We start from the raw sequence: 15,175 nt of genomic DNA, 5'->3' as shown, positions 1-15,175 counted from the left end.
TTTGGGAAGTGTTGTGTAGCATATTTTGTTCAATATTGTTTAATTAACATACTACTACTACTACTACTAATAATAATAATAATAACAATAATGAATTATGGTTATGATTATATGATTTAGCTTTTATCCATAGCGACTTACAGATAGAAACAATAGAATAGTTCAAACTAGATGTACCACAGAACGGTACAAAATATGATCCCTGCTCATGCAGTTCTGCACATTCTCTCCGCAAATATAAATCACACTTGTCAATTTGTCTCCATCTCCTACTCCATTCTCTACTCTTGAAACATTTGTTTATGTAAATTAGTGTGTGCATGTGTGTGTTTGCTTTTGTGTATATGTCAAGTCAAGTCAAGTCATATTTATTTATATAGTACACTTAAACACAATGCAATTGACCCAAGGTGCTGACAGAAATAAAATTAAATGAAAACAGTAATAAAACAAAACATAAATGACAAAAAAAATAAATAAAAATACAAAAAATAATAGATAAAACTTAACATGATTGTAGATAAAAAAAGATACGGTTACTAAAACTCCTCTCCTAGTTACTCTCCATTGGCTCCCTATAGTAGCCAGAATTAAATTTAAATCTCTCACTTTGGCCTATAGGACACTAACTGGATCTGCTCCTAGTTATTTTAATTTAATAATCAAGCCTTACATCCCCAACCGCCCATTGCGGTCTTCTGGTGAGCGTCTGTTGTGTCGACCAGTCATGAAAACTGGGTCTAATTCCAGACTCTTCAGTGGTTCCATGTTGCCCAGTGCTCTCCGTTCCTGTGGTAGTTTTGGGTCGTTTAAGAGGGGTCTAAAGACATTCCTATTCAACATATACTTAGTTGTTTAAGCGCTTATGTGTTATGGTTTGTATAATGTTGTTTTATTTTAATTGGGCTGTTAATTAATTTGACATTATTGTTTATTATTGATATTCTCCTTAATGTAGTCTAGCATGTCATTGTTTTATTATTGCCTTTCCCCTTTTTTTCCATTGCTTTTTATTAGGCTATTGATTGAATTGATATTATTGTGTATTATAACTATTCTCCTCATTATATTTGACCTACATTCTAATCTGTTCCCTGTTCAATTTTAAATATTATGTTGTTTTTTGTATTTATGTGTCGCTTTGGACAAAGGCGTCTGCTAAATCCATAACCATAACCATAAAACTACTACTACTACTATAGGCCTAGAGCAAAATGTACAGTAAAGTTAAAGATGGCAGTTAATATAATGCTGAAAATAAATATAAATATGATAAATAAACAAACAAGGGGAGAATTAATGGACATTAAAGGCCAAAGAAAATAGATGGGTCTTTAAATTAGATTTAAAGCTACTGATAGTGGGAGAGGACTTCATTTCTATGGGGAGATCATTCCAGAGTCGAGGGGCAGCAACAGTACAGCAACAGCAACCTTTTGTTTTTAGGGTTGCATTGGGGCGAGATGTTGCGAGGGAGATCTTAGTGTAGAAGGAGAGTAGGGACTTAAAAGGTCACAGATATACTGTGGTGCCGTCCCATTTAGGGCTTTGAAAACAAAAAGCAAAACTTTAAAATGAATTCTGTAACCAGTGGAGTTGGGCCAGCACTTATGTTCATATGTTTCTTAGTTCCAGTAAGGAGTTGCTATACATTTTGGACTAATTGAAATCTAGCAAGGGTAGATTGGTTCAGACCTAAATACAGAGAGTTACAATAGTCCAGCCTAGATGTAACAAATGCATGGATTATAGTTTCTAAATCAGTATATGAGAGCCAGAGCTTTAATTTAGCTATTGTTCATAGTTGAAAAAAGCTTCTCTTAACCACACTACTAAACACCTATTTCTGACCTCACTGTGGCAATTTACAGCCAGAGGCCCAAGTGCATTTTTTAGTTTAGCAACAAAGCTGAGTGGACTGAACATAATTATCTCTGTTTTCTTTTCATTCCATTGTAAGAAATTTGTAGCCATCCAACTATATGTCCTTAAGGCAGTTAAACAGGCTTTGCAAATTGCAGGAACTTTCGGTTGTTAATGGCAGGTAAAATTGAGAGTCATCTGCATTGAGAGTCATAGCAGTGATTTTAAATGTTGTGTTTGTTAAAGATGGAGCCAAGAGGATGAAGAGCAATTGCCTAATGTTACAGAGAATGTTCTATCATTCAGATATGATGTGAACTATTTCAACACCACCCCTTGCAGACCAACTTCAACCTTCAGACGTTTTAAAAGGATGCTATGGTCAATAGTGTCAAAAGCTGCACTAAGGTCAAGAAGTGCTAAGAGGGCACAATGAGGGCACCTTGAATTTCCCCTGGGGATCAATAAAGTATCTATCTATCTATCTATCTATCTATCTATCTATCTATCTATCTATCTATCAATCAATAGCCATTATCTACCAAGCAAAGAATATCACTGTGCACCTTAAAGTTGCTCTAAGTGATGCCACGTGTTTTTTAGGCTAAAACATTTTATGTCACTTACTGCAAACATCACCTAGCCAACCGCTAGCTGTCTGTGTCCTGAATACACAAAAAAAAAAAAACGCAACCTCTGTGGACAGCCCAGGCTCCAAAAACGGCAACAAAAACAACCTGGGCAAACCTAGCCCATAAAAACATAACAAACTGTTCCACCAAATCACAGACGAGCTGCGCGTTTAGAAGACTTTCAATTGCACGGTAGCAGCACAGGAGGGAGGGGGAGGAAGTAGTGAGCTAGCTCTCTGTTTTGTTTGAAAGTCAACAGAAGTGACGTTACCCAGCATCGCTTAGAGCACCTTTAAGTAGAGCACATTCAGTATTATGAAGTGTTCTAAAACCAGACTAATATTTATCTTGGATATTGAAAGCATTCATATAGGAGGTAACCTGAGAGAGAACAACTTTTTCCAGGATCTTTGAAACAAAAGGTAATCTAGAAATAGGCCTATAGTTTTTCAGGTCACTATAATCAAGATTGGGCTACTTATAGAGGTTGGACAATTGCATGCTTAAAACTAGAGGGGACCACTGCAGTAGATAAGGAGCTATTAATAATGGCCAAAACAACAGGGCAAATGATGTTAAAGACTTCCTTAAACAGGTGTGAAGGTAAAACATCTGAGTGGCAAAAGACCACTTCATAGCTGGAAAGGTGACACTGGTTGCCACTGCTGAGGGCAGCTGGGTGAAAGTTTTTTTCACTGAGGGATCAGAATTTAGCGAAGGAATTTGAGATTTAACATTATCAATCTTTTCAATGAAGAAATTGAGAATTTTAGTGGTGGGATAGATATTGGAAGCAGCAGCAGGAGGATTTAAAATAGAGTGGATGGTACTACAATACTTTAGGTCTGTGAGCATTATTGGCAATCAACTTAGAGTAATAGGCTACTCTGTTCTAGCTGACTTAACAGAGTTTTGGTACATATTTAGAGAATATCTAAAAAATATCATAAGAGAGTTTGTCTTTTTTCCTTATACTGTATGTGTGCTTCTGTGCGTGTGTGTGTGTTTGTGTGCGTGTGTCTGCTTGCCTGCATGTGTGTGTGTGTGTTTTATGTGTCTGCCTGTGTGTGTTCGCTTGTGAGTGGGTGTGTGGGGGTAATGGTGTGTGTGTTTATGCGTGTGTGTGCTTGCTTGTGTGTGTTTTTATGTATGTGAAGTTTCTCACACGCACAGCTAAGCTAGCTGGGATCTGTTACACCCCCAGATCTAGCATTGTATCAACGGGAGTACTGACCATTAGCTGCAGCTACTCCAGTTCTGTAGCACTGATTTTGGTCATTATTTTTCCTATCAACAGTAGCCTACTACTCGGCGACGTCTAGCGATCAAGAACCATGTAAAAATCGGCCTGATTTCCCCTTTAACAATACATAAGGCAAAAAGCAATGTGTGTGTTGGTAGATAGCTTAATAAGTGTAGTTATTCTTTGACAAACAAATGATTCCATGGCATGAATGAATTTGAAATGTGTACTCGTTTGGATGCAGAGCATTGTGGCATCTTGAAATGCTACGCATATTGTTGGTTACCTGCATGTGTAACCTGCAACCTATAAAGAGAGGTCATTTTACCTTCAAGTAACAGAGAGAAGTCCACTGAATTTTTTAGCTGTGTTGGCAATAGTAGTATGGACCCTTTCATCAATAAAAACAAAAACAATGCTTGAACATTCTATTTGGGCCCCAATCTACTTCCTCTGCATTAAGATAACATATGGAATGTTAAAAAGGAAGTCTTGTGGGGCCAACTATGATGCTGATAATGGAACTCTCTTGAAAGGGTCCATACAGTATAGTAGCAGACACCATGTTTTTGAGTGAACTATAATTCACTCAAAAACACCAAGTTTTTGAGTTTTTGACTATAATAGGACACAGATTAAGTGTGCGTTGAAGAGCTTATGAAATAACACAGGCCGTGGGATTGGTGATGACTTGCCGGTCATTTCTGACCAATGACTTTCCCTCGGAGGCTCTGTGCACAACAGCAATGACCTGAAGACCAGAAGAAAACAGGGAAAATAAAAATAAAATGTGGCACAATGGAATAACCAACCAGTGATTTAATTAAATAATCACACACTCAAACCGTCAGCAACCAGCTATTGCCTTGACTGTTCCTCTTGTGTTTTAACTATTTATGTATGTGTATTTGAACTCGCCTCAATTCATATTACAGCAGTCGGACAATATTGATCTATAACAAGCTCTGAAAGCCAAACACCATTTGGTTGTTTTTGTGTAATTGTATTATACTCACATCTTCTTCAGTGGGAAAGCTGCTGCTCTTCAGCTTGGAAAAGACCAGCTCTCCATTAACCTCTACCTCAAAGCTGTCTGCAGGGATCATCACATCAGATGAATTACATTACACACAGGTCTTCCAAGCAAAAAATCACAATAACAACTTAGTGTTAGTTTTAAAATTAAGTGGTTTTCCAGTCTGTGGCCAGTATAAATACGATAGATGCATGTGATGTATGACTTTGAGGGCAATGTGTACTTATAATAGAATTCTAGAATACTCTAATAGAATTTCTAGCAGTAAAACTCAGCGCCTTAACTTTTCTCTAGTTAAATTAGAAGGAAAGGGAACGAGGAGGTTTTTCTGAATATGCCAACTCTGGATTTGCATCTGCATGTCATGGCTATATACTTTCCTTTGCCTGTGTAACTGTGTGCACATAACATATATAAATAAATCATCCTGTCTCAAAATTATTATATAGGTCAGTGAAGTCAATAATGACATAAGCTAGTAGCCTATTTGTGATATCACACAAATGACCTAACCAATTTATCCAATTTGTTCATGCTTTCTATCTATAGAAAGAGTGTATGCAAGGCTGGCTCATAAAATAACATTTAAAAAAAACATACAGAGCAGGTTTATCATGATAGGAGGGAACATTGCAGACTGGGAGCACAAGTGAAAAATAAAGTGATTAGCACTCATGAGCCTGCCCACTCTTTTGTCTCCAGGCACTCCATTTGGTATTTCTCCCAAGAAAAAGAAAGATTTATATTATGCGATCCATTGGATGGCAATAACCTGTAACAAACTACTCAGTAGAACTGGTTCTCATAAAACCTACCTTTCCTCCCAAGAAAGCCAGAAATCATTGCTCTGGGAAACCGTGTGACTAGCCCCTGTTTGAGGTTCACAAAGCGGGACCCATAGCCTCACCCTCCCCTATCAAACACAATCAACAGAACGCGAATGTTAAATATTAAAAACATTTGTTGATTGTGTTAGTATGTTCAGTAAATAAACTCAATTTTAATTTGGGTAAAATTATAATACCATGTACAGTTCCATATAGGGTAAGTTCCCTAAAATTCTTCAATATATATTAATATCTGTTCAAAAGCTAAATTAAAGTTAAACAATAATTGTGAAACCATGCAAAGCTTACCAATATTCAATTCTCACGTTTATATCCATTTCTGCTGTCTTTGAAACCGAACAGCCCATTGGTATTGTTCTTCAATCGGTCACAGACTGAGATGTTTAAAGACTGCTCCCTCGATGCGGGCTGCTTTGAGCTGAGGTTTGTTATGTGATACGAGAGATCATCAGGATTGTGGTGTGCTGTTTCATCTCAGCTAATGATACCAAATTGTATGAAATGTGGCCATAAAGGTCATATTTCACCTAAGACACCAGGCTCCTGTGATGCTCATAATGCAATTTAACATTTACACTGATTATGTTATTGCTAACCCCCCAGCACGCACACTGTGATCTGTTTTTTTATTGGTCATATTGGCCATAAAGTTAATATGAAAATAGAACAAATGTGAAATTGCACAATATGTAATTAATCATATTTATTGAAGTTATTTAAATCAATCATCCCGGTCATTCATAGCAACTGAAAAATCCCTGAGCTGAATTTCTATCATTGATTAGCTTTACATTAGTAATGATATATCTGAAAGCAACATGAGAACATAGAATTCTCCTACAAGACCATTGTTAAAATGTCAATAATTCAACAGACAGTACTTTGATGTCTGGGATTTCTCAAAGGTTTATCCTAACTTTCTGATGACTGGCCAATGACTGATGGCAATCACACATTATAAATTCACAATAAAACCTTCTGTTACCAGGTCTGGGGGCGAAAACCACTGGAGTACGGTACAGAGCAAACGCCAATATGTACTGCTGACATTAGATACATGTTTTCAGTTGCCTTTGTAGACCTCTATTTTTAACATACCACAGCAGTTCTCTAGAAAACCAAAGGGAAACTACAGTTAAATCACAAAGACATTTTAAGTGACACTTTAAAAGTAAATTTAAAGTGAATCAAGATGGTCAAAGACAGAAAGGTGGAGGTGGTGAACAGAGCTTGTCAAGAAGAGCACTGCACAATAGACTTCATATTAGTTAAAGAGAAAAGTTTGTTAGCACTTTGTTCAAGCCAACTAGTTTATTCTCCGTATTACATTGGTGTTATTTGCAATTTGCAAATTGTGCGTAATTATTTTTGCATTTCTTGTAAAAACAGACAACAACAAAAAAAAAACAATTTTGTCATCCTTTACATATTAAGCATCAATATGACAAGACTACCAACAGCAGCATGTTTCTTCTTTTGAGAAAGAAAAGTCTAATGTGATGATAATAAAAAAAAAAACGAACCAAAATCAGGTATACTTGGACTAGGCAAACTGGCTTTTGGAAAATGATCATGACTCCCAACACCTATGCCAAACCCCCAGGTCTCCTCTGTCATTCTGTTCCTGCAAAAGGTGCGTCTGGACAGGTCTCTTCATACTGTAACCTTTGACCTTTGAGCTACAGTAATCATAAATGTTCAAACCCCACCTCACAGGAGCAGACAGGAGAGAGGACTCACCTGAGGGACCATTAACGCATCTCTGCAGTCAACTCAACATCATTTAACAGACACCGGATGTTCTGGCAACATGTACATGGTTACAGAGGAAAAAGGTGGCAGTGTTTCCCAGGATCTAAGCTTAAGAGACGTGGACTCTTGAGGAGAGATGCGGTCACAGTCAAGGGCCATGGGTCAGGAGTCAGAGGGGCAACGTGGTTACAAGATGACGCATGGCGGCCGGCTCTTGGTGATCTTCTCCACCGGCTTGCCTTCACTTGCTTTCTGGATGGCATCCATCACCTAAAGGAAACAGGGGCAACGTTCAAGTAAATACGGTTTTCAAATAAACTAACAAATGATCGTATACGGGCTTTGAACAACTTACGTCATCTTCATAGGGAAAGCCGCTGGTTTCCATCTTGGAAAAGATCAGCTGCCCATTGATCTCAATTTCAAAGCTCCCTGTGAAAGAGAAAACAATTGTAAGGTTCAGCAGCCATCCTGAAGTAAACTCCTAAATTAATCAGATTACTGATATAAAACACACACACAAATGATCATACCTTGCCTCCCTACAAAGCCAGACACCTCCGCCTCAGGAAACTCTGCAGTGACCACCCGCTTGAGCTCCTGATAGCGGGGCTCGTAGCCTCATCCGCCACTGTGAAATAGGAGAGATTACACTGAAAACGATGTTGACTAGATAAGTTTTAGATGGGCAGCAACATTGTGTCATTTATCCACATAATGAGATGTTAAATTCATTGTAGCCTACTTTGTTAGATTTCCCACAGCAGCGAAATAAAAATAAATAAATAAATAAATACACAATATATCTGCCCAACATCTAGGTCGGCTGATATTTGTCTTTTTGACTGGTATCAACCTCTGCAAATAATGGCATTTTCCCCGATGGTAGTGGCCTAAACAAAGTCCTTTTAGGCAAGTCCCTCCACTCAGCGGCCATATTGCAACTCTTTTTGGGCACTTATCGGGCATCTATTTCGGCAGAAATGCGTGTGCGCAAGGCTTCACGACACCAATCTTGCTCCAGCAGCGAGATCACAACACATGATTAGCACGATGTCTTCACAACACACCACATGATTGGCTCAATGTATTCACAACACAACACGTTACAAACTAACCCCATGCATTTCTATGGAGGATTTTTTGAGTGCTGTGTCTCCTCATTAGAAAGTCTCTGGCCTAAATCAAACATTTTAGAGTGATATCATATTGGCCTAAATGTTGTGCTGCTCATAGATGAATCCTACAGTCAATGGTTGTGCTATGGACTGGCATATTTGTGCTATGAAGGGCTGAGAGACTTGATAACATTAAGTTATTTTTCTTATAGTGAATATTTTTGTTTGCCTTGCTGCCACTAAATGGTATGATTCACAACAAAAAAAAGTAGTAAACAAACAAATGCAAAGATATTGCCATCAGCTGGTATCAGTTGCCTATCTGAAAAGTGTTTAAACATCAACCCAGAATCACAATCGATGCGCCTCTAAAGATTCTAGAGCGCTTCGCTCTAAGATCTTTGCTGCCACCTACTGGACTATAATGTCGTTGTACCATGCTGGTTGCCAAGGTAAAGATAAAAAAAACTTCGTTCAAGAACCATTAAATAATCTAAATTGTACGTTAGAGAGCTGAGTAGTAGACATAAGTCATTCGATTTTATCCTCCTTTAATTAGATGGGTTAATGTTTAAGGAGGATAACAATCTTGTTTTATGACAGCATTAGAAGCTGGATTTCAGAATAGAGATAACCCTTAGAAGCTACCTTTAAACTATCACTAACAACACACCATAGACTACAGTCTATGCAACACACAGAACACCTCGCTGATATAATCTGTGCTTAACGTTGCCAACGTTTATGTTTGTTGAATACACATCTACAATCAGATGGTTGAGCAAAATCAGTTCAGGCAGAGCCCGTTTACGGACATTCTCTGGTTCAGGTTAGCAGCTAGCTGCTAATGTTACACAGCTAGCTTTTAGCATTAGCTACATTGCACATCGTGTAACTAGACGGGCTCTGCTGTAACGTTATGTAGCTGTTGCAATGCTCCTAACCAGGCATAGCACCCTCTTATTTAGAACTACTCACCCAACCTGTAAAAATAGTAAGGTGAGATTAAAACTGCCGGCTAGCAACAAAGCTTGATAACATGTGTGCTAGCCAACGTTAACGTAAACAGATGCTAACGTTGGCTTCTGTTTTGGCTTGGTTGAAAAGAAGGTGGCGTGGCGTGCTGCAATGTTATTATCAAAACCATGTGGCGTTTACACTTAATCTAATATAAAATAACGTTACATTTCTCACCAGTATTCGACTTTGATTTGGACGCCCATCTCTCTTTTCTCTTTTGCTTCCTGGTGTGTGTGTAATGCTGTGTTGTAATCTCTCAGTTGAGCAGCAGGTTTTAAATGCTGAAACAGCCGCAGAAAGAAGAGACCATGAAAATGACAGAAAAGAAGATTGCCATCTACTGGCCGTAACGTTAAAGGCAACAGACTATTAATTGTAACCCATTGCTGTGTTATTGACTTCAGTGCATCTCGCTGTTACATCCTAACGAAACCATGTTATCAGCTTCCTACTATAACAAAGATTTTGTTTTCATAGACAGTTAACAGTCGACTTACACCATACATAATTTGTTTTATATATAAATTGTTGAGTTTCGAAGATACTGATGAACCTTAAAGATATGGTTGGACCAGGTATCTAACACTTTAGGCTACATGGTCGTTTAAGAGGGGTCTAAAGACATTCCTATTCAACATATACTTAGTTGTTTAAGCGCTTATGTGTTATGGTTTGTATAATGTTGTTTTATTTCAATTGGGCTGTTAATTAATTTGACATTATTGTTTATTATTGATTCTCCTTAATGTAGTCTAGCATGACATTGTTTTTATATTATTGATTGAATGGACATTATTGTTTTATTATTGCCTTTCCCCTTTTTTTCCATTGCTTTTTATTAGGCTATTGATTGAATTGATATTATTGTGTATTATAACTATTCTCCTTATTATATTTGACCTACATTCTAATCTGTTCCCTGTTCAATTTTAAATATTATTATGTTGTTTGTATTTATGTGTCGCTTTGGACAAAGGCATAACCATAACCATAACATTTCTTAGGTCTATATGGTGGACAAGTGGTGGAACCAGGTGGACTAGTAGCCTAATCAGATTAAATCTGAAATGACAATAGACTATCCATAAAACCGTATACAGTAATGGCCTGTATCTGAATTGAAGTGCCCATCTGAAATGTCATCTGGAATAAGGCAACCCCCCCCCCCCCCCCAAAAAAAAAAAAAAAAACAGATGCTTTCTGGTTGCCTATGCCTAAATGCTATTTCAATTGATAGCCATAATAAATGTCAGTCAAATCACCATTCTGTAAATAAAACAATGAACTGTTGGAGTTGCAGTGTTTCATTCATCAAATTATTTTATTCTAGTTAAGAGTTCTTGAATTTCCCCTGGGAATCAATAAAGTATCTATCTATCTATCTATCTGAGATATAGAAAATGGTAGTTACAGCCTCAAGACAATGCCAACATTGATGATTTCAAGGTATTCATCACAAAAGACATCATGAAATTCCCTTTAATGTAAGCCAACTTCCAAGTAGTAGCAAATGATATGACATTTCAGCACATTTATATTTATGACAAAGAAATACATAACTGACACAAAATCACTGATGTAAATGGCTTCAGTAAATGAGAATAAAATGTTGTAAGTTCAGAGACAGTAGCATCAGTAAGTTAGGGGGTTGAGACAAGAGGTATTGAAATCATAGCCTACTGATTTACAAGGCTCTACAGGGTCTTCACTGACAAAATTTGGAAACCTTTCCATGACTTTTCAGTGAAATTTGAGTGAACTTTGAGTGAAATTTTCATGACTTTTCATGGCCTACAGGTATGGCTTACTTTACGTCACATGTTGGGGCTAATGATGAAATGTGACTTAAACAACGAGATTGGATAACGTGTTTTCTCCCCAACCATTCTTTATCTATGAAGGAAGCAATTAAGCTCTGTGACATGGTATACGCTACATAATGGCATGTCTCCACTGAGCGGTATGGTTCAGTTTGGTACAGTACAGTACACAATTATCTGTGTTTCCATTTCCATTCCGTCAGAATTTGTGAATGGTACCAAAACAACTGATCAATAGCGTAGATCAGTGGTTCTCAAACTTTTTACAATGAGTACCACCCACAAAAACAATTGGCTCTCCAAGTACCACTATTATGACCGGCATTAAAATACAGGTGCCTATAGGCCAATTCAGCTACATATTTTACATTGTACATACTGTTTTGCGTTGTCAAGTCTTTATGAAAAGACATCTTGGAGACTCCCTGAGTATCACTAGTGAGAGTTTGCGTACCACCAGTGGTACCCGTACCACAGTTTGAGAACCACTGCCGTAGATCAATAGTCCGTTGATTGGGCAAAAAAAAATACAAAGTTGTCCATCTCAGTCCCAGCTCCTTATCAACTCCACTTATCTGGCTGATGCGGCTATCGGTATCCAGTCTTCACCCCGCCTACCTACCTAAAGGCTGTTGGCAGTCGAGGCACAAGCCAGGTCAGGGTTAACCATTCCAAACTGTACTGTACCAAACTGAACCGTACTACTCAATGGTCCCTGGTAGCCTGTAGGACAATGAAACTTCATGACTTTTCCAAAACGTTCAATGAACTTCCCGAATTACATGATTTATCCAGGTCTGGAAATGTGTTTTTACTATTCCATGACTTTTCCAGGGTTTCCATTGCCATGGGAACCCTAGCTCTACTTACTTAAAACATTTTCACAATCCATATTAAAAACACAGTGTTTCAATTCCAAATAAGAGCAGCAATTCTTTAAATACAAGGCCTGACCTTGCCCTTATCAGGAAAAATGTTATAGACCCTTTCAAGAGAGTTCCATTATCAGCATCATAGTTGGCCCCACAAGGCTTCCGTTTTAACATTCCATATGTTATCTTAATGCAGAGGAAGTAGATTGGGAACCAAATAGAACGTTCAAGCATTGTTTTTGTTTTTATTGTTGAAAGGGTCTATCCCTGCATTCATGATCCTTCCCAATTAATTTCCCTGGCCCAATTTTTTAAACTATCTTCAATAATGAAAACGGCCAGATTGGTCCCTGTAACACACGCACAGCTGTAGTAAGCGTCACCTAAACATAAATAGTCAGCTATTTGTCTCCTATCCCTGAACATATGCTGAATGAAAAACATTTTGAAATAAATCAAGGGACAGTTCCAATGAGGGTGTTCAGCATAGAAAGTGTTAGCATCTTCAAGGCACAACAGTCTTTTTTTTTTGTAAGCTACAGTATGGCATCCTTGTCACTCCTGTGGCAGTCAGTGCTTTCTCAAGAAGATGTATGTGACTAGGATGATCAGACCAGCTGACAGTACTCCAATGACACATTGGTGGATGGTCAGCACACTCTCAAGGGCAAGGATACGCTCTTCTATAGCACTGGTTTGGAAGTAGTCATAGATCGAAGCCCCAATGCTCCATACAGCCCAGAGTGCATCCACAATTATTGTCATCGTGGCCCTCTAGAACAGAAGAGCTGCTACAGGAAATGTTGCCATACAGCTGTGGCTATTTAGAGCACTCCACCTAGCAAAAAAAGTACAAATGATGTGGGACACATCAGGGCATCATGAGTGAACAGACTGTAGATGATCAGGCTACATATTAAAATGACAGAAATAAGCATGTATTTCGACCAAAAGTAACCGTTTTTGTATCCACAGAAGCTAGATGCTAGAATAGTGTAGCTAGTATAATTACATTGTAATAAAATTGACCATTTAGGTTACTATAAAATAGAAAATAGCCTACATCAAGAAGAGATTTTGAATGTGGGCTACTTCTTCCTAGGGTATCTCTGCATACATCATTCTCATGGATAAGATTAAGATACGTAAATAAGTTACACTTTAGCCTTGTCGATGTAAATACACTACCGGACTATGTCTTACCAAGATTACAAAGTGGACAGCAGAATTTCAATCCGACGACAACATCCATTCATACTAAAGACAAAATATACGCCCCGTGCCAGCCACTCAGCTGGCTCTTGTATTTCCTGGTGTGTCACATCCGGGTGAGCATCCTACTGTCCAGCGAGGTAATATGGCAAGCGATTTTAACATTTACCCGCTAGACTGGATATGTATTGCAGATATCTGTAATTCATTCAGTTTTGCCTAGTCAAAACGAACATTTTTAGATATCTGCAATTGAATTCTTCCTATCCATAATTGTGATTTCAGGTATCCACAAAGACATTCTTCCTAGGACAAATGACGCCACATTTGCCATTCATTTCAATGGGGTTTATCATTACGGATGTCTACAATTCAGTTGCAGATATATGTGAATTACGGATATCTACATTGGATATCTTGAATTGTAGATATCTGTAATTCCAGTTAGAGATATCTACAATTTGATTCTGACTAGTCATAACTCCACTCCATATCTACATGTTCCTTTTCCGATATCTTGAATTAAGTTTTGACTAGGCAAAATGACATTGTAGATATCTGTAAATGGAATTATGACTAGTCAAAATGACGTTGTAGATATCTCAAACTGGAGTTAGGGATAGTTATAATTTGATTGTAGATATCTATTATCAAGTTATAGATATCTTGAATGAGTTTTGATTAGAGATATCTGAAATTGGAGATATCTAACTTTCATTCTGCCTAGTCAAAATGTAATTATAGATATCTTGAATTAGAGTTTTGACTAGGCGAAATGACGTTAGAGATATCTGTATTGCTATGCAAATTAGGCCCGCATCCCACTTTAGTCGTGTTGTTGTTCAAATCATCAAATCACATAGCACCTGTTAAATGTTAACTTTGTAATTAGCACTAATTAGCATCATGTCAGAGCAGCAGAGGGCAAAGGAGTTTTAATTGTCTTTTTAATGCTGCAGCCTATGCACGACAGGAGCTGGCAGCAAGAATTGATGATTCAATGTTGCTTTGATTTTTTCGATTAGCCTACAGCCAACCCCATTATGAATGGAGTTTCCTGTAGATGGTGCTGGTACATTTAGTAGCCTAGGCCTACTAATGTATGTAGGCTACGAAACAGAGATCAAGCCAGTTGATAACGTGAGAGTATAATAAACCACACGGTGTCCCTGAGTTTTAGTTATTTTAGATGTCAACAAGACATTACAGCCATGACTGCTTCTTCTTCTTCCATTCATAGAAATAAGGAAATAAGCCCACTTCTTCTTCGATTATGTTGGGGAGGGGAAATTAGCCTACGGACAGAGATTGTCTAATAATTAGATGGGCTCTGCTACGGATCTAAAGAGCAACGTCTTGCACAATAATTTGCACTAGTCATAATGACGTTTGAGATATCTTAACTTTTCATTCTGCTTAGTCAAAACTGAATTAAAGATATCTGCAATTGTCATTTAAGATGTGTGACGAGTTGAATGTTGTTTTCAATGACGTGATGACAGATATCTAATTCAGTTTTGCCTAGTTAAAACTAAATTACAGATATCTCTATCTGACGTTTCGACTGGTCACAATTATGTTATAGATATCTTGAATGACAATTCCAACTATCCAAAATGTAATTCCGACTAGTCAGAAAGACGTTGTTGATGTCTACAATGTTAATTCCAGGTAGTCAAACTAAGCGGGTAAATGTTAAAATCGCTTGCCATAGATAAAGGCATTTGTTCTTGTCAGTGAGTGAATTAGACGTAGGCTA

At 37.8% G+C, this 15,175-nt stretch overlaps 1 protein-coding gene and 1 long non-coding RNA gene across 2 annotated transcripts; both read right to left on the bottom strand.

The window, feature by feature from the left end:
* Nucleotides 1-6,310: 6,310 nt before the first annotated feature.
* selenow2a (selenoprotein W, 2a) lies at nt 6,311-9,840 on the bottom strand. Its single transcript, XM_042084912.1, has 4 exons — nt 9,687-9,840; nt 7,908-8,005; nt 7,730-7,806; nt 6,311-7,644 (listed from the first exon to the last, which is right to left on the bottom strand). The coding sequence occupies exons 1-4, from the start codon at nt 9,713-9,715 to the stop codon at nt 7,561-7,563; spliced, it is 288 nt and encodes a 95-aa protein (XP_041940846.1). The 5' UTR covers nt 9,716-9,840; the 3' UTR covers nt 6,311-7,560.
* Nucleotides 9,841-10,977: 1,137 nt separating this feature from the next.
* On the bottom strand, nt 10,978-13,497 carry LOC121704580. Its single transcript, XR_006030594.1, has 2 exons — nt 13,408-13,497; nt 10,978-13,042 (listed from the first exon to the last, which is right to left on the bottom strand). It is a non-coding gene; the product is annotated as an uncharacterized LOC121704580 (long non-coding RNA).
* Nucleotides 13,498-15,175: the final 1,678 nt, after the last annotated feature.

The sequence above is a fragment of the Alosa sapidissima genome, chromosome 3 (assembly GCF_018492685.1).
Source record: "Alosa sapidissima isolate fAloSap1 chromosome 3, fAloSap1.pri, whole genome shotgun sequence".
Classification (NCBI taxonomy): Eukaryota; Metazoa; Chordata; class Actinopteri; order Clupeiformes; family Clupeidae; genus Alosa; species Alosa sapidissima.
Note: the sequence above shows the minus strand (reverse complement) of the source record. Positions and strands in the feature narration are given on the sequence as shown.